At 32.5% G+C, this 22,500-nt stretch overlaps 1 protein-coding gene across 1 annotated transcript in view; it reads right to left on the reverse strand.

The window, feature by feature from the left end:
* The window catches only part of LOC137646143 (glycine receptor subunit alpha-2-like), a 584,222-nt gene extending 565,388 nt beyond the window's left edge, over nt 1–18,834 (reverse strand). The window contains exon 1 of the mRNA XM_068379355.1: nt 18,791–18,834. Coding sequence (XP_068235456.1) covers nt 18,791–18,801 — 11 coding nt within the window. The 5' untranslated portion in view covers nt 18,802–18,834. The remainder of the gene's footprint in view (nt 1–18,790) is intronic.
* Nucleotides 18,835–22,500: the final 3,666 nt, after the last annotated feature.

A 22,500-nucleotide genomic window follows, 5' to 3' on the forward strand; every position in this document is an offset into this window, starting at 1 on the left:
AGAGAGAGAGAGAGAGAGAGAGAGAGAGAGAGAGAGAGAGAGAGAGAGAGAGCGCAATACTGCCTTTCTAAAAGAATAGTTTGACCCAAAAGATTATATCACAACAAATCTATTGTAGCAAAACATATGGACGTAACAACGACAGAATACAGAGAACTTAAAAGAAAGAATTGATGTGGCTAAATGCAATGTTGTGATAAAAATCCAAAATAATTCCCACATCATGAAAATAATGCAATATGTTGAGCAAGATATGTTTGCGAAATTGACATTTTGCTATAAATGTTACTCCTATGAGCAAAATCTAAATATATAGATCTTGCGTAGGAGCATCTGATTAAGGAATATTCTAAAGATAAAACTTGAAAATATGCTATGAATGCTCGTCATATGACCACCATGAAAATATGCTATGAATACTCGTCATATGACCACCATGAAAATATGCTATGCATGCTCGTCATATGACCACCATGAAAATATGCTATGCATGCTCGTCATATGACCACCATGAAAATATGCTATGCATGCTCGTCATATGACCACCATGAAAATATGCTATGCATGCTCGTCATATGACCATTCATACAAGGAATCTTCAGAAAATACAAAGAAATGCGTCAATTGAGATTAAAAGCATGGAACTTTAGCAGCTAATTAAAAATAACATGCAAGAGATAAAGGCGGTACAAGTTACGCAGAAGGTACAGCTACCAACGCAAATAGCATTTTAAGCAATATACAGAAAATGGAATAATAATAATACCAATTCCCTAATATCGCAAGAGGGTCTGCCCCTCTCTTTTATTCTTCTCCTGTACTTCTCTTTCTCCCTGTTTTCATAAACTTTCCCATCCCGAGCACCTGCCTTTGAGCTATAAATTGCATTGTATCCAGGGGTACTCTTCCTTTCCTCATAATCCCCACTTCCCTATTCCTATTATTATTATTTGAAAGCAATATACAGGCCATTGGGACAATAACAAATATGATAATAAAACTGGGGCTGTGTCGAGGAAGCTTCTACCCCTCAATAATAAACAACATATAAGCAGATAACAACTTGCCAGCAATGAAGAAACAATAAATAGACTGAAAACTCTATGGAAAAGTATAAAAGACATCAGAACCGAAAAAAACACGGCAGGCGAGTTTCTAGAATTTCAGAATTTGTTAATTTGTTCTCTTCATTTATTTAGTTCCTTATTTCCTTTCCTTACTGGGCTATTTTTCCCTATTGGGGCCCCTGGGCTTATAGCATCTCGCTTTTCCAACTAGGGTTGTAACTTTTATTTCCTTTCCTCACTGGGCTATTTTTCCCTATTGGGGCCCCTGGGCTTATAGCATCTCGCTTTTCCAACTAGGGTTGTAGCTTGGATAGTAATAATAATAATAATAATAACAGGATATGCAGGATTCCATACAATATGAAGAGAGCTTAGAAGAAAGTTCAGAAGTCGACTCATCAGATGAAGACTTCAATTCCAGAAATGGACCTAATTCGGACTCAAAACCATCAATTCCTCCATCAGGATATATAAGAACTATGCAAGAAACACAGCATCATTCAACAGAAGAAATACAAGCCTTTGTACCAACCGTGTGTCACACGATCGTACATAATTCATTTTGTATATATTATGCTTGTATCTTCGCTCTTCCCTCGCACTAAAAAGAACCAGAATAAACATGTCTGCGTTTCTCCTATGTAACATTGTCTGTTCCTCGAACATGTAATTTCCTGTTGCCTTGAGGTTTTGTATATAAAGGAGAGTGTTCTATAATAAATTAACTCTGTTGCTTTCACACTGCCTTTGAGTTCACAACCTTCTCTCGGCCCGTCACACCTTACTGCAAAGCCTCCCAAGGTTTTCCAACTCTCCCATTTTTAAAATCTACAAGGAACAACTTCCTCATCAACAAATACTACGCCAGTAGCCAAGAATACCAGAAAACATAAAAAGTAAAAGAAAACTAAGAAATTACTGTACCATATAAACTTTAAGACCATAAAAAGCAAAACTATTTCTTTATTTAAATAATATTGCGGCTAAAACACACTTTACATTACCCTTATTAACTTTCTCAACTATTCCATACCATGATTAACTAGCTAACTGTCATCATTCTTCTTTTACTAATTTTTTCCTATCAGCTAAAAAAAAAAAAAAAAAAAAAAAAAAAAAACCGAAGAGAATTATTTTTTCCTGACGCATGAATGTACACACATAAATATATATGGATGTGTGTACACGTTTGCGTATTAATGAAACATTATAAGTTGAGAAAAAGTGACGCAAACTTATCTCAACACAGAATCACAAAGTCCTATTCGGTATACAATGAAAAGCGCTACTAAGGCGATGCAAGACATCTGGATGACCGCAAACTAATGATTTTTCGGTCAAGAAACGCCACTTAAAGTGAGATAGGACAACATTGATGGCCTGCATGTTAGGAGAGAAGGAACTCTAACGTGTTTGAAGGTGTTTTTTATATCACTAGTGGCCTTTAAGAAAATGGTGCGCAAGTTTTCCTGCGAATAGTGGTAATTGAATGCAATGGGTCGGAAGGAAGATATGTCGTATATATATATATATATATATATATATATATATATATATATATATCTATATATATATATATACACATATATGTATATAAATACATATATATATATATACATATATATACATGCATATATATACATATATATATACATATATTTATATATATATATATATATATATATATATATATATATACATATATATATACATGTATAAATATATATATATATATATATATATAAATATATATATACATATATGTATATATATATATATATATATATATATATATATATATATATATATATATATACAGTAAAGCTCCAATATAGAGATTTTATTTTTGATATATCTAATCACTAACTATAAAAACAACTCTTAAATTCATCGCTACACTTCATGATGGTTGATAGGAAATAGGGAGAAATAACATTCACACTTAACACTGCTACAGGATTGAACTTTCCGGTACGAGCGTCTAGAAAACAAAATAAATTTTGCCCTTAATAAAAAATCACATATGATAAAAGCTTAGACGACTTACATAAAAAAAAGGAATTAAAAATTTTCCGAAAAAAGAAGAGGAGAAACATAAAGTAACTTTTAATAATAAAAATAAAAAACAATATTTATTAACTACAATTAAATAAAGTACTTCAATACCAAAATATTTTTGTGAGGTCATAACATAAACATTGCTATATTGCAAGGATGACAACAATCGTATGTCGGATACGAAATAGCATTTAACCGTAATAAATGCTTAGCTCTAATGAAAACTTTCATCAACCCACAATTACAATACGCCTTCCTCTGTTCATTTCTCGCTCATCCTAATATCGTAGCTGTCACCCAGCAGCTATTGTGGAACCCTACCCTAATAGGAGCATATATACTGATATGTGTGGGCAATACACGATAAAATTACTGCAGATATCAGCTGCTACTCTCATTCAGTGGGTGTTTGTTTGTTTGTAGGGGGACCTTTACCATTGGAAAAGACAGCACTGAAAGAGAAAACAAACTTGTATTCATTGGGAAATAACAGAAAAGCTGTTTTTCTTAAAGAGACTTAAACTTTCAAAGTGCGCATTCCGTTAATTTCTTGTTTTAAAAGCAAACATCTTTCTATCTGATCATGTCAATATGAAGCCAATGAGGGCCATTGATCATATACGCATACATACACACACACATACACACACACACACACACACACATATATATATATATATATATATATATATATATATATATATATATATATATATATATTCATAAATATACAGTACACACACACACACACACACATATATATATATATATATATATATATATATATATATACATATATATATATACATATATATATATATATATATATATATATATATATGTGTGTGTGTGTGTGTGTGTACTGTATATTTATGAATATGAATATATATATATATATATATATATATATATATATATATATATATATACATATATATATACATTTATATATATATATATATATATGTATGTATATATATAATGTGTGTGTGTGTGCCTATGTTTAGACATATGGCCGTTTAATCCTTTAATAGAGATGTAGCTAAAATTAGAGCATGGTGCAAATTATGGGACATGGAGTTAAACCTTAACAAAACTCAAAGGATGATTAAGTATGTCGAGGAGGTCTTTGCATTGATAAGGTCTCTTTAACCATAAGCAATTCATCTAAAATTCTAGCAGTGATACCTGGCTGCAAATTTACTTTTAATAAGCGCATTATGTCAGTTTCTTTTTCAATTACACAATAGAATATCTTTTAAGGGTTTCGGTGAATCAACCTATACTTCAAAAAATATTTCAATTTTGTCATTCTATTTTGTTTCGAGTATTGTTTTCCTGTCTGGTCTTCAGCTGTTCATCTTAATTTGTTGGACAAAAATTTGCAGTTTATTCAATTCCTTATTGTTTCTCAAGATATAAAGTTCTTTGTGCATGCTGCGTAAGATCTTTCATAATTCTGACCATTCTTCTTAATACGACAGTTGAATCGGCAGAACTTCAGAAGCTTAAATTTGTTGTAAATATTATTTTTTACTGTTTAGCGTGTTTAAATAGGCCTTTTTTTTTTAATGTTGTTACCGAACTTTAAATGTTTTGCATTCTTTATTCATGACTTCTTATTTATAGTTAGTGTTATTATTTCCTTCCCTCACAGCTACTTTTCCTGTTGGAATCCTCAGACTTACAGCATTCAGGTTTTTCATCAAGGGTTTCAGCTCAGATAATAATAATAATAATAATAATAATAATAATAATAATAATAATAATAATAATAATAATAATAATAATAATAATAATAATATACTGGATATATGAGGGTCTCGGCGAAGTTGCGAATAAAAATGGGCCGACTTTATAAAATTTTGTTCAATAAGAAAATCATGTTAGGCCCTATTTGAAGTACTCTTTTCCAACACAAGGACATTCACAAATATACATGGACTTTACCATGTGCCAATTACAAAACTCAAATTGATCGCATAGCCATTAATAAAGAGAGAAGGAGGACTAAGAAATGTGAGAAGCTATGGAGGTGCAGATATTCACACAATAATAATAATAATAGGGAAGTGGGGAATATGGGGAAAGCAAGAGTACCCCTGGATACAATCCAGTTTATAGCTCAAAGGCAGGTACTCGGGATGGGAAAGATTCAGGAAATAGGGAGAAAGAGAAGTACATGAGAAGAATAAAAGAGAGGGGCAGACCCTCTTGCGATATTAAGGAATTGGTATTAGTATGTCAGTGTAATTGGTGCAGATATTGATAGTGATCACCAGCTCCTCATTGTCACACTGAAATTAAAACTGAAAGCACCCAACAGAAATGTAGATAAAATACCTAGGTTTGATACAACTCAGCTCCTAGAGAAGTCGATTTGCAGTCTTAGAGACTTTCAGAGACGAAGAGCAGACAATTATTGAATAATGGTGTGATATTGAGAACATATATCAGTCGGTTATTAAAGAAGTTTTGGGACGCGGATATATAATGATACTGGGGATACTATAAAAAGGAGACAATGACAGAAATTAATTGTTTAAAGTTTTAGAAGTAATGAAAAATACAAGTTAGAGCACACTAAGTTTTCCAGTATTGATAGGGAAGTCAAAAGAAAAGCCAGGAATGACTGGAGAAAATATTTAGAGCGGAAAGAAGATGAGGCTGACAAAGCTATGAATTCGGGCAGGGAGTGGCTATGGTATAAGAATTGCTACCGAATTACTAACGAAATCTCTACTAGGGCAAAGAAGAAGCATATACTCATGAAAAAGAGAGACGGGTCTGTTATAACAACAGAAAAAGAAGAAAAGCAACGTTGGATGGAACACTTAAGTGAGGTCATGAATAGGAGATATGAAGGGAATAATTTGATTAATATACATACATACATATATATATATATATATATATATATATATATATATATATATATATATATATATATATATATATATATATATATATATATACATACATATATATACTGTGTATATATATATATATATATATATATATATATATATATATATATATATATATATTTATATATATAAATATATATATATATCTATATATATATATATCTATATATATATATATCTATATATATATATATATATATATCTATATATATATATATATATATATATATCTATATATATATATATATATATATATATATATATATATATTTATATATATACATATAATATATCTAAATAAATTTAAATATATATATATACATATAATATATCTAAATAAATTTAAATATATATATATATATATATATATATATATATATATATATATATATATATAATCATAAGCCGCTTGGATGGACTTACTTTCACTCTAGTATATTATCATAGAATTCCAAAATACATTATGAAAGAACTAAAAGACATTTCCTTCTTCGTGGTTTAAAGAGTTATTGCGACCACACTCGAATCTAATAAGGCTATCCCGAATTCTACAAGGAATCTCGTTTTTTTTTTCGTTTTTTTATTTATTTATTACATTTATTTTTTACTTTTCCAATAGTATTGTAATACAGAAGAGAAAAGTATTCGATAGGAGGTCTTGATGTCCGTATATTTCTAATATATCATAAAACAATTCCCTCTGAAATAATGGAAGAGTTATAATGTTATCTACAGATACAATAGAGGGAGAAAATGGGTTTCGCACCTTATTCCGAAAAGCGACATTCCAATCTTTTCCGTGACAATGCTGCTTTTTCATTTTCAAAAATGCTTGTAACATTTTTGGGGTTTTGTATTCAAACGCAAATATATGTGAGACACTGGTAGATATGTGTGTTGAGCAAGAGATGGTGATAAGTAATAGCTTTTTTAAAAAGAAAGATAAAAATAAGTATACATGGGTAAGAGTGTCAAATGGAAGAGTAGTAGAAAGGGCATTAATGGATTATGTGTTGATAACTAAAAGAATGTTTGGAAAATTGAAAGACGTGCACGTGTTTAGGGGTATGGCTAACGGTATGTCTGATTATTTTTTGGTGGAAGGAAAATTAGTTGTAGCAAAAGAGTGGGGGAATAGAGTAGGTGGATGTAAAAGGGAGCTAGTGAGGGATGAAGAGCTAATAAAACCGGGGGTAAAAAGTAAATATCAGGAAAGGTTGAAAATGACATATGACGAAGTGAAAGTAAGAGAAACTGGTAATTTAGAGGAGTGGAAGTTAGTAAAAAAAATATTTTGTTGGGATTGCAAGTGATGTGTGTGGCAAGAAGGTTGTTGGAGGCAGCATGAGGAAGGGCAGTGAATGGTGGAATGAAGGAGTGAAGGTAAAAGTGGAAGAGAAAAAGAGGGCTTTTGAAGAATGGCTGCAGAGTCATAGTATAGAGAAGTATGAAAAATATAGAGAGAAAAATGTGGAAGTAAAGCGCAAGGTACGCGAGGCAAAGAGGGCAGCTGACCTGAGGTGGGGTCAGGGATTGGGTCATTCATATGAAGAGAATAAGAAGAAGTTTTGGAAAGAAGTGAAGAAAGTAAGGAAGGCTGGCTCAAGAATTGAAGAGACAGTGAACGATGGAAATGGAAGGTTGTTTAAAGGAGATTAGGCAAGGAAAAGATGGGCGGAATATTTTGAAAGTTTACTGAATGTTGAGGATAATAGGGAGGCAGATATAATTGCTGTTGCAGGTGTTGAGGTGCCAGTGATGGGAGATGAGAATGAGAGAGAGATTACAATAGATGAAGTGAGGAGAGCGCTAGATGAAACGAGAGTAGGAAAAGCATCTGGTATGGATGGTGTGAGAGCTGAGATGTTGAAGGAAGGGGGTGTGACTGTACTTGAATTGTTGGTGAGATTGTTTAATATGTGTTTTGTGTTGTCAATGGTACCAGTAGATTGGGTTTGTGCATGCATTGTACCACTATATAAGGGTAAGGGAGATGTGCATGAGTGTTGTAATTCAAGAGGTATTAGTTTGTTGAGTGTAGTTAGAAAAGTGTATGGTAGAGTATTGATTAATAGGATTAAGGATAAAACAGAGAATTCAATCCTAGAAGTACAGGGTGGTTTTAGAAGAGGTAGGGGTTGTATGAATCAGATTTTTACAGTAAGGCAGATATGCGAGAAATATTTAGCAAAATGTAAGGAGGTGTATGTTGCGTTTATGGATCTGGAGAAAGCGTATGATAGAGTTGATAGGGAAGCAATGTGGAATGTGATGAGGTTATATGGAGTTGGTGGAAGGTTGTTGCAAGCAGTGAAAAGTTTCAACAAAGGTAGTAAAGCATGTGTTAGGATAGGAAATGAAGTGAGCGATTGGTTTCCGGTGAGAGTGGGGCTGAGACAGGGATGTGTGATGTCGCCGTGGTTGTTTAACTTGTATGTTGATGGAGTGGTGAGAGAGGTGAATGCTCGAGTGCTTGGACGAGGATTAAAACTGGTAGACGAGAAGGACCATGAATGGGAGGTAAATCAGTTGTTGTTTGCGGATGATACTGTACTGGTTGCAGACACAGAAGAGAAGTTTGGCCGATTAGTGACAGAATTTGGAAGAGTGTGAGAGAGAAGGAAGTTGAGAGTTAATGTGGGTAAGAGTAAGGTTATGAGATGTACGAGAAGGGAAGGTGGTGCAAGGTTGAATGTCATGTTGAATGGAGAGTTACTTGAGGAGGTGGATCAGTTTAAGTACTTGGGGTCTGTTGTTGCAGCAAATGGTGGAGTGGAAGCAGATGTACGTCAGAGAGTGAATGAAGGTTGTAAAGTGTTGGGGGAAGTTAAGGGAGTAGTTAAAAATAGAGGATTGGGCATGAAAGTAAAGAGAGTTCTATATGAGAAAGTGATTGTACCAACTGTGATGTATGGATCGGAGTTGTGGGGAATGAAAGTGATGGAGAGACAGAAATTGAATGTGTTTGAGATGAAGAGTCTAAGGAGTATGGCTGGTGTATCTCGAGTAGATAGGGTTAGGAACGAAGTGGTGAGAGTGAGAACGGGTGTAAGAAATGAGTTAGCAGCTAAAGTAGATATGAATGTGTTGAGGTGGTTTGGCCATGTTGAGAGAATGGAAAATGGCTGTCTGCTAAAGAAGGTGATGAATGCAAGAGTTGATGGGAGAAGTACAAGAGGAAGGCCAAGGTTTGAGTGGATGGATGGAGTGAAGGAAGCTCTGGGTGATAGGAGGATAGATGTGAGAGAGGCAAGAGAGCGTGCTAGAAATAGGAATGAATGGCGAGCGATTGTGACGCAGTTCTGGTAGGCCCTGCTGCTTCCTCCGATGCCTTAGATGACCGCGGAGGTAGCAGCAGTAGGGAATTCAGCATTATGAAGCTTCATCTGTGGTGGATAACGGGGGAGGGTGGGCTGTGGCACCCTAGCAGTACCAGCTGAACTCGGTTGAGTCCCTTGTCAGGCTGGGAGGAACGTAGAGAGTAGAGGTCCCCTCCTTTTTTTTTTGGGGGGGGGGAAAGTGCCTTGGTATATGTATGTATGTATATACGTATATGAAGAATGATTTTCCTTGATTTATCGGCCACTTCATTTAGAGGCTAATTAAGGTTTCTTTGTCCGCCCTGTGTTCCATTTCCAATTTAATTTATTTATTGCAGTGAAACAAAAATAAGGGAAACAAAAAAAAAAAAAGTGTTGAGAGCGACAATGAGCCAGTCTAGACTGTACAAAGCTACAGTAAAAAATAATTGCAGAGTTCAGTATTGGATTAAAAGATAAGGGAAAAAATATTTCTAAAATGGGTTACTTCTGTTTATGATATCTATTGGGCACCGGTGACAAAGAATTTGACACATTCGCTGAGGAAAGTTTGTCACCAACAGTCATAAACTTCATATCGGAAGGAATATTTAGAAGAATCAACTACAGTGATATCAGAAGCGAGTTTAAGAATTAATATAGAAATCTGGTTTCCGTACAGAAAGCCCAAGACCTTGATTCAACTTAAGAAAGACAAAAGGAAGACAGAAAATATGACTCTTTTACATCATTACGAATACACCCGTTCAAGGCCAAGAATATACATTCCAAATATATTGCGCACAAAGGTTTTTGGAGAGAGAGAGAGAGAGAGAGAGAGAGAGAGAGAGAGAGAGAGAGAGAGAGAGAGAGAGAGAGAGAGAGAGAGAGAGAGAGAGAGATGTCTACTTTAAATTCCGCTCATTCATTTACCTCAACGAAATGTCATTTCTATGACAAAAATACGATAACACAACAAAAGGACTGATAGAAAGAAAGTTTTATTTGGATTTCTACACTTTCATAAAACTATAACGGCTTTAACAAAGTGTGACGGGCCTAGAGAAGGTTGTGAACTCAAAGGCATTGTGAAAGCAACTGAGTTAATTTATTATAGAACATTCTCCTTTATATACAAAACCTCAAGGCAACAGGGAATTACATGTTCGAGAAACAGACAATGTTACATAGGAGAAACGCAGACATGTTTATTCTGGTTCTTTTTAGTGCGAGGGAAGAGCGAAGATACAAGCATAATATTATACAAAATGAATTATGTACGATCGTGTGACACACGGTTGGTACAAAAGCAAATCAATGTGTGATTTCAAATGACCCATGTGTCTGCTAAATATCGCATTTACTTTTATGAGAATCTTTAAAACCATTAAAACTGGCTCAAGGGCATCATTAACAAGGAGATTGGACAAACACCACCAGCCTTTGTTTGCTCGCTTAATTGCCTATTTTCAGTGAAAAATTAACTTCATGCACAAAATTAATACAGTATCTATCTACCTATTTGTATGTATATATATATATGTATATATATATATATATATATATATATATATATATATATATATATATATAGATGTGTGCATGTTTGTTTATAAATATATATTTATGTATATATGTATGTATATATATATATATATATATATATATATATATATATATATATATATATATATATATATACACATATATATAGATAGATAGATAGATATACAGATATATAAACAGATAATATCTAGACCTATCTATCTATCTATCTATTTATCTATATACATACATATATATATACTGTATATATATATATATATATATATATATATATATATATATATATATATATATATACATATGTATGGCTGTATGTATTTACATATGTGCATGTTTCATACGAAAAGAAGACGCAATATAATGATATATAAGATTGATGCCAATATACAAGTGACTGTCTTTTCACCTCAGCTACTTGCTATGTCAAAAATATAAAAACAATTCAAAGATATAAATAAACATATGTCCTGGTTTAATATATTGAAAAAGAAATTAAGTCTTTCCTGAAACATAGCAATTCTTCACAAACATTATGATTATCCCAAATACCTTCTCGAAAAAGAAATTTTGTTGAATTAACAATCGTTTATTATTTCAAGTCAATGACATTTGAACAGTAATTTGAGATATTATGACGTCATTTCTTATGATATTCTTTAGCTCTAAATTAGAAAAAAAATATAGGCAATGCGGGGTTAGTTTTCTAGATTTATTTTTGTTTTAACAAAATCTAGTAGTGTTTTATTGAGAGATTGGTGAAGAATCAAGAGTTTCCAGCATGGGTGCCATTCGTACGATAATTATCGTACATGTACATTATTTTAGGTCCAGTACGACGTACGATACATACCCTAGGTATATAAAAATGTGTGTGTGTTTGATTAAACAATTATACTAAAATACCTTGAAATAAGTTATATATGTTACTCAATAATCATGTTGAAAGTGTGTACGATAATTTTGGTTGAAAAACGACAATTTTAAGGCTAATGTACGATAATCCAACGGAAATAATCTGGTAACCCTGGTTTCCAGACACATTAAACCACAGTTTTACTTCCTTCAATGTGCAGTGTTAATCAATTTTACATCAGAAGTGACCTTTATAATACTTATTTGAAACTTATTTAATACCATTGGTCACTATATTCCTAATTTCCTTCTTTTCTTGTTGAATAAAAATCACACACACTGTTGTAACACTCACTTCTTCCATTGTCTCTACATTTTCGCTTTAGTAGATCGATCAGTCAATCTTCAAGTCGCATCTTTAAATTTCTTATTTTGATTTTACCATGAATTTGGATTTAGGTCAACTTAATTTTGAGCGTATTCGGAAGGTTTCAGTTCGCTCCATCCTAAGTCTAATATCTTTTTTGGGTCAACTTCCGATTCCATTTCCCAGGATGAATCAAAAACCTCTTCTCTAATATGAGAGCCAAATTAGTTTAAAGGTTTAAAGGCCCATCATAAATGGCAGAGGCAAGGGACAATGGCATCGTCCTAGCAAGCAAGACAATGGCCTGAAAACTGACCATATATTACATGATCAGCGCCCAAGACCCCTCTCCACCCAAGCTAGGACCAAGGAGGGCCAGGGAATGGCTGCTGATGACTCAGCACATAGACCTATAGGCTCCCCTAAACCCCCGAACCTTAGCTCAACTTGATGTTAAAGTTTCAAACACTAATGTCACTAACGAGTCTGAGCGGGACTCGAACCCACGACTGGCAAACACCAGGCAGAGACGATACCAATCAGGCCACGACACATTTTAAGAGGTTGGACAATATGTGAGCGAGATTGGGATAAACGTATAATAAGAGAAAGGTGAGAAGGAGAGCACATCTGGGCCATCAACACAAAAGCCCAAAAATATTCATTTGATCGGGATGACAACGTATGAGGTTCGAACGAGTAGATAGACAGTGGACGAAGATTGAACTGATAGTGAGCAGGTGACGTGACTGATCCATTAGCAAGTTCCAAATATGTTAGAACTAAAAATATCTACATTTTTATTGCTTGTCAGGTGTACCTGAAAGTGTCGCTGGTATGTATAAAAGGAGATTGTTGAATTTTCCATATCATTATTGATTTAGTAAAGCAATTTGACGAGACTATTACACCAGTAATAAAACGTATAAGAAAAGGAGTGCTTTGAAATGAGAGGTCAAACTTTTAGCCGGGTAAAATCAAAGGCATTGGACTGCTGGATGGAAAATAGATAAAAGCGAACAAAGGAAAGATAAAAAGGAAGAAATTAGTGCATTGTTAGGGGTGTGGCCTGCAGTAGGTCACTTAAGCCACAATGTACTGTACAAATTACATAGGTACAATTTCTCAAAAGTAAGTAATGATTATATTTGTGTAATACTTAAAACACTTTTCTGCTAAAAGCAGAGATATCTAGGTTTAGTTTGGGTTGAAGTTTTTCTATGTTTTTTACATAGAAAAACTTCAACCCAAACTAAACCTAGATAACTCTGCTTTTAGCAGAAAGGTGTTTCAAGTATTATTTATTTATAATTTTAATTTATCTTATTTGTGTAATGTTTTAGGTCTTGAGAAAACTTCAAATTTAGTAAATAATAGTATACTTTTTTTAAGGTGAAACTCAGATTCTAGAGAACTTTCTTACCATTGGAGTTAAATTTTTAATACCAAATTACGTAAAAATCGGAAGAATGAACATGTCCATCGGAGTTTCATGTACAACATGAGAAGTGTTCCATTACATATTCAGCTGTCCATAATTGTAACATTACTTGGCAAAATGTAATCATCCCAATTTAAGTACACAGTGAAATATATATATATATATATATATATATATATATATATATATATATAGATATATATATATGATATATATATATATATATATATATATGTATATATATATGCATATATATGTATATATATAATATATATGTATATGTATATATATATAATATATATGTATATGTATACATATATATAATATATATGTATATGTATATATATAATATATATGCATATGTATATATATATATATATATATATAATATATATATATAATATATATATATATATAAATATACATATATGATAAATATATATATATATATATATATATATATAATATATATATATATATATATATATATATATATATATACCAGCAACATTCTCAGATACATCTGAGAGGGAATAACAAATTTTGATTAGTTAAGTTCTAACATATTTGAAACTCGCTGATGGCTCAGTCACTCATCTACTCACTGTGAATTCAATCTCCGGTCACTGTATGTCATCTGTTCCAAACTCATGTATTGTTAATCTATTCAAATAATCAAAGCATCAAAATTACATAATTATCATACACACAAATGGCAAAGCAAATCCAGATTGATGCATTTGTAAAATTCAGTATGAAAAAGTATTTGTAAATGGAGTCCTTATGATCTTTGAAAAAGGACTTTTTCTTGGGCATAGAGGATGCCCCAGCCTCATTTAGTTGATTATTGAGGGATAGAAGGATGTTATCTGAGTCCTCAGGAGGTTCAACAGAATATCTTTCAGCCCATGCTGTCATTTGCTGTTCAAAAAGATCCCATTTTGCGAAATCAGGATTCCATATCCTTGTGAATTGTTCCGCCAATATAATAACTGTCAGGTTCAACAATTTTAATCATCGTAACCTAAATGTTACCTGCTTGTTTCGAATTGGAAAATTTACTAACTATTGCTAGATATTCAATAGATAAAGATTGAAAAACATTTTAATTCCACAAGAATTTATTTTCTAAATGAACTACATTCATGACTCTTGCACACAGTTTCGCCATACAAAAGAATCGTACTTTCCTTGGTATGGCCTAATAATCCAATACTCTCTCAATGACATATCTGTTTTGACGTCGTTGCCTTTTTTTAGAATGATTTATTGTTAATTTGTTCTCTTCATTTATTTATTTCCTTATTTCCTTTCCTCACTGGGCTATTTTTCCCTCTTGGGGCCCCTGGGCTTATAGCATCTCGCTTTTCCAACTAGGGTTGTAGCTTGGATAGTAATAATAATAATAATAATAATATGAAATACTTCCGACATTCCCTTCGTTGTTACTTGCAAGGACTTAGAAGTCTAAACACAAAAGCTATTAATATCATTACAAACTGTACACATTACGTTCCTATGGTGTTTTTTTTTCTTTTTTCTTTTTTTGAACAAAGCTTAGAAACCATTATTTCCCTTGTATAGGGTTTCGTAGATCACAAAGGAGTGAAAGTTTTTTTTTTTTTATTTGGCCTTAATAAATAAGACCATTCAAATACAGAAATTTCTGAGTCTTATCAAGGATTTTTTAATCAGGTTGTGATTTGTTCCATTTGAGTCAAAGACGAGAAAAGTAAACAGTTTTTCATTCCTTCGTATTTCCGGATGAAGCTAATTCATTTCGATTGAAGTTGAGATGAATGTCAGAAATAACTCACAGACACATACATACATACATACATACATACATACATATATATATATATATATATATATATATGAATATATATATATACATATATATATATAAATATAAATATATATACATATATATATATATATATATATATATATATATATAAATATAAATATATATATATATATATATATATATATATATATGTATGTATATATATATTCATATATATATATATATATATATATATATATATATATATGAATATATATATATATATATATATATGAATATATATATATACATATATATATATAAATATAAATATATATACATATATATATATAAATATAAATATATATATATATATATATATATATATGTATGTATATATATATATTCATATATATATATATATATATATATATATATATATATGAATATATATATATATGTACATATATATATATATATATATATATATATATATAAATATAAATATAAATATAAATATATATATATATATATATATATATATATATATATATATATATATACATTGAAACCAATTGCTTTAGTGACATGCATGAAATTTTTTGGAGGACATTTATTTTGGCAGGAGTTATTTTTGAAGGGATTCTCGAGGGTCAGTTTCTGGTGAAAAATACCGAAGGCTTCTCTCTTCTATCTATTGAACTTGTCACAAAAGCTCTTCAGGTGATTTATGTCATTTCCAAGAAACTCCCAAACTACATTCTGAGATTTACAATCTTGCAATTCTGAGGAGAAATATATACTGAATTCTTGGTAGACTTCAGTGTTAGGAAGAAAATCTAATTGGCCGAATGAAGTGAATGAGAAATCAAATAATAGGTTCGATACACTTCATGCTTCTAGGAGAAGGACACTCCAAAATCAAACCATTGTATTCTGGTCTTGGGTAGTGCCTTTGCCTCTGTACCATGGTCTTTCACTGCCTTTGGTTAGAGTTCTCTTGCTTGAGGGTACACTCAGGCACACTATTCTATCTTATTTCTCTTCCACTTGTTTTGTTAAAGTTTTTATAGTTTATATAGGAAATATTCATTTTAATGTTGTTACTCTTCTCAGAATATTTTATTTTCCTTTTTTCCTTTCCTCACTGGGCTATTTTCCCTGTTGGAGCCCTTGGGCTTATAGCATCTTGCTTTTCCAATTAGGGTTATAGCTTAGCTTTTAATAATAATAATAATAATAATAATAATAATAATAATAATAATAATAATAATAATAATATAATACTATATCAAAAATATGGCGGAAACGTTGAAATCTAATAATAATTGTGCAAAAACCGGTGCAATTATAGAAACGCCAATGTAAATGTACATCATAAAAGTGAAGATATGGGATAGATGAATCTTATATCAAAATATTTGAAGACATCTTTACAGGAAGTACAACAATCCTAAAACGACATAAAAATAGTGAGAAAATACCGATTGAGAAAGCAGTTAGACCCCATTTCTCCTAAATTAATCACAGAATACCTGGAAGAAGTTTTTAAGAATTCAAATTGGGAAAATGAAGGTATTGGTGTTAATGGGGAATACCTTAACCACTGAAGATTAGCAGATGGCAGATGTTTATTTAGTGAATCATGGGTGGAATTACAAAAGATGATAGAAGATTTTAACCAAAAAAAAAAAAAAAAAAAAAAAGAGGCCTGAAAATAAATATAAATAAAACTAATTTAATGTTCAATGAAAATACAGATGGTCCTGCCAGTATTAACCAATGCACCAGAAACTAGGAGCCTTACTAAAGTCTTGTCTTGGGACATCAGCTAGATACAACTCAAAGAGCTACGGAAAGAATAACGATGGGAATGACCCTAAGATATAGAAATAGAGCAACATGGATACGAGAAAAATCTAAGGTACGGGAAATTCTAAGAACATGCACGAAAAAGAAATGGACATGGATAGTACATTTAATGAGAATAACAGATAATAGATGAACATTAAGATTAAGAGAATGGGTCCCTAGAGATTGCAAAAGAAGCAGGGGAAGGAAAAGAAGATTATGGATTGACGAGCTAAGAAATTTTGCAGATATACAATAGACTGGCATAGTAAGACCACAAACATGGAAGGCCATGTCTGAGGCATTTGCCCTACAGTGAACCACTTACTGCTAATGATGATGTATTCATATATCATCATCCTCATTATCACCAGCTGTTACTAGTCCACTGCAACACAAAGGCCTCAGGCACGTCCTTCCACTTGCGTCTGTTTACGGTCTTTCTGTGCCAGTCAACAAATTTTCTTAGTTCGTCAATCCATTTTTTTTCTCTTCCTTCCCCTGCTTCTTTTACAATCTCTAGGACCCATTATGTTATTCTTAATGTCCACCTATTGGTTAGCATTCTCATTATATGTCCTTCCCATGTCTTTACATGTTGTCCTCTACTTTACCCACTACTTTAGTTTGCTCTAGTATCTATGTTGCATTTTTTATGTCTCTTAGTGTTATTCCCATCGTTATTCTTGCCATAGCTCTTTAAGTTGTAACTAGCTTATGTTCTAAGACTTTAGTAAGGCTCCAAGTTTCTGATGCATAAGTTAATGCTGGTAAGACCATTTCATCAAATACTTTTCTTTTTAAAGAAAGTGGCATTTTACATCTCATAATCTCATTTTGTTTACCAAACGCTTTTCCTCCCATGTTTATCCTTCTTTAAATTTCATATGTATATATATATATATATATATATATATATATATATAAATATATATATATACATACATACATTCATTATATTATATATAAAATACACACATGCACCCGCACACACACACACACACACACACACATATATATATATATATATATATATATATATATATATATATATATACATATATATATATGTGTGTATATGTATGTATGTATGTGTATGTATGTATGTATATGTGCTAAAATATACAAACAAAAAAGCATGGAAATACTAATTAACAAACAAAGTTAAGTCTATTCGATGTCAAGTTTCTTTTTTTCAAAACGTATTTTTTTCCCAGTTACCTACTGTTCTTAGCACTATGACCCAAGTCAAGCTTTCTATTTACATTTTTAGCCGGCTTCTGTATCCTGTTGTTTTAACCAGCCTCGTTGTTAAGCTTCCCCTTTGGGGTATTTCTACTAAGGTGAATGTTTCCTCTTATAATCCAAGTTAATTAGGTTTCCATTTCAAATGCCTAGCCAGTCCCGCCACCCTTAAGCTCTTCCTATGCTAATTCACCTTCAGTGGTCTACGAATGTATTCTAGAAAGGAGTAAACTCCGTGAAATTCATTAATGTCGTCGAGCTAAAGAGTTGGATTTTAAATTCCATGCATACCGTAACTACCACAAGTGGAAATTTAACAGCCACATACCTTAACGGCATTTTCCAGGGATAGGAACGTGGATGTCGCTTAAAGTACCTGGGAAATAAAAGAGAAAACAAGTACACGATTAGAAATTTTAACAAACTCTGCGTACTGTACCCTCCGTGTTTCATTAAAACAACCCACCTTAATTTAATGAGAGTACTCGAAAGTTTCCTATTGAATTCAAGAGAATACAATTTGGAGTCAAGCCCATTTCACAAGACTAGATTGCGTTCAAGGACAATTTCCTCAATTAGATCTAATCATGGCTTTCAGCCCTTATGACACAAGATCCCTTTTAGGATATTCAAATCCCTTAATGTTCAACCATAAAAGAAAATAATCATTCTATTCAATTAATTACATATCCATTAGACTTCTAGGTCACTGCTTTGAAATAATATTGGTTTGTTCCTTTTATTTAAAAAGTCTTTTATTCTACAAAGAAGGGAAATTAACATCGATAATCCTCAACCTAGATCACATATGATCCTTAATGACAAAAGATAATTAATATTACTAATTTCAAAATTAACAAGGAACAAGCTTACAATACCTGACGTAAACTGTTATGATTTGTTGTTAATAGTGGTTACCCAGATGTGTGTGAAATAACATAGATATACACAATAATTACTGACTAAATTAATCACAGTAATCTTAGTCGCCGAAAAAAAGAGACTAGACGCAGGGTTGCCAGATTATTTCCACTGGATTATCGTACATGAGCCTTATATTATCGTTTTTCACACACACACACACACACACATATATATATATATATATATATATATATATATATATATATATATATGTGTATATATATATATATATATATATATATATATATATATATATATATATATATATAAAGTATGTATCGTAATCGTACCGGACCAAAAATAAACGTACGTGTACGATAATTACCGTATGAATGGCAACCCTGCACTAATAACATTAATACTCTTCCTATTTCCTGGGAGACGCGTAACCATTAATAACATTAATACTCTTCCTATTTCCTGGGAGACGCGTAACCATTAATAACATTAATACTCTTCCTATTTCCTGGGAGACGCGTAACCATTAATAACATTAATACTCTTCCTATTTCCTGGGAGACGCGTAACCATTAATAACATTAATACTCTTCCTATTTCCTGGGAGACGCGTAACCATTAATAACATTAATACTCTTCCTATTTCCTGGGTGACGCGTAACCATTAATAACATTAATACTCTTCCTATTTCCTGGGAGACGCGTAACCATTAATAACATTAATACTCTTCCTATTTCCTGGGAGACGCGTAACCATTAATAACATTAATACTCTTCCTATTTCCTGGGTGACGCTTAACCATTAATAACATTAATACTCTTCCTATTTCCTGGGAGACGCGTAACCATTAATAACATTAATACTCTTCCTATTTCCTGGGAGACGCGTAACCATTAATAACATTAATACTCTTCCTATTTCCTGGGTGACGCTTAACCATTAATAACATTAATACTCTTCCTATTTCCTGGGAGACGCGTAACCATTAATAACATTAATACTCTTCCTATTTCCTGGGAGACGCGTAACCATTAATAACATTAATACTCTTCCTATTTCCTGGGTGACGCGTAACCATTAATAACATTAATACTCTTCCTATTTCCTGGGAGACGCGTAACCATTAATAACATTAATACTCTTCCTATTTCCTGGGAGACGCGTAACCATTAATAACATTAATACTCTTCCTATTTCCTGGGTGACGCGTAACCATTAATAACATTAATACTCTTCCTATTTCCTGGGAGACGCGTAACCATTAATAACATTAATACTCTTCCTATTTCCTGGGAGACGCGTAACCATTAATAACATTAATACTCTTCCTATTTCCTGGGAGACGCGTAACCATTAATAACATTAATACTCTTCCTATTTCCTGGGAGACGCGTAACCATTAATAACATTAATACTCTTCCTATTTCCTGGGAGACGCGTAACCATTAATAACATTAATACTCTTCCTATTTCCTGGGAGACGCGTAACCATTAATAACATTAATACTCTTCCTATTTCCTGGGTGACGCGTAACCATTAATAACATTAATACTCTTCCTATTTCCTGGGAGACGCGTAACCATTAATAACATTAATACTCTTCCTATTTCCTGGGAGACGCGTAACCATTAATAACATTAATACTCTTCCTATTTCCTGGGTGACGCGTAACCATTAATAACATTAATACTCTTCCTATTTCCTGGGAGACGCGTAACCATTAATAACATTAATACTCTTCCTATTTCCTGGGTGACGCGTAACCATTAATAACATTAATACTCTTCCTATTTCCTGGGAGACGCGTAGCCATTAATAACATTAATACTCTTCCTATTTCCTGGGTGACGCGTAACCATTAATAACATTAATACTCTTCCTATTTCCTGGGAGACGCGTAACCATTAATAACATTAATACTCTTCCTATTTCCTGGGAGACGCGTAACCATTAATGGAGACGCGTAACCATTAATAACATTAATACTCTTCCTATTTCCTGGGAGACGCGTAACCATTAATACATTAATACTCTTCTTATTTCCTGGGAGACGCGTAACCATTAATAACATTAATACTCTTCCTATTTCCTGGGAGACGCGTAACCATTAATGGAGACGCGTAACCATTAATAACATTAATACTCTTCCTATTTCCTGGGAGACGCGTAACCATTAATAACATTAATACTCTTCCTATTTCCTGGGTGACGCGTAACCATTAATAACATTAATACTCTTCTTATTTCCTGGGAGACGCGTAACCATTAATAACATTAATACTCTTCCTATTTCCTGGGTGACGCGTAACCATTAATAACATTAATACTCTTCCTATTTCCCGGGAGACGCGTAACCATTAATAACATTAATACTCTTCCTATTTCCCGGGAGACGCGTAACCATTAATAACATTAATACTCTTCCTATTTCCCGGGAGACGCGTAACCATTAATAACATTAATACTCTTCCTATTTCCCGGGAGACGCGTAACCATTAATAACATTAATACTCTTCCTATTTCCCGGGTGACGCGTAACCATTAATAACATTAATACTCTTCCTATTTCCCGGGAGACGCGTAACCATTAATAACATTAATACTCTTCCTATTTCCCGGGAGACGCGTAACCATTAATAACATTAATACTCTTCCTATTTCCCGGGTGACGCGTAACCATTAATAACATTAATACTCTTCCTATTTCCCGGGTGACGCGTAACCATTAATAACATTAATACTCTTCCTATTTCCCGGGAGACGCGTAACCATTAATAACATTAATACTCTTCCTATTTCCCGGGAGACGCGTAACCATTAATAACATTAATACTCTTCCTATTTCCCGGGAGACGCGTAACCATTAATAACATTAATACTCTTCCTATTTCCCGGGAGACGCGTAACCATTAATAACATTAATACTCTTCCTATTTCCCGGGAGACGCGTAACCATTAATAACATTAATACTCTTCCTATTTCCCGGGAGACGCGTAACCATTAATAACATTAATACTCTTCCTATTTCCCGGGAGACGCGTAACCATTAATAACATTAATACTCTTCCTATTTCCCGGGAGACGCGTAACCATTAATAACATTAATACTCTTCCTATTTCCCGGGAGACGCGTAACCATTAATAACATTAATA

The sequence above is a fragment of the Palaemon carinicauda genome, chromosome 1 (genome assembly GCF_036898095.1).
Source record: "Palaemon carinicauda isolate YSFRI2023 chromosome 1, ASM3689809v2, whole genome shotgun sequence".
NCBI classification, from domain to species: Eukaryota; Metazoa; Arthropoda; class Malacostraca; order Decapoda; family Palaemonidae; genus Palaemon; species Palaemon carinicauda.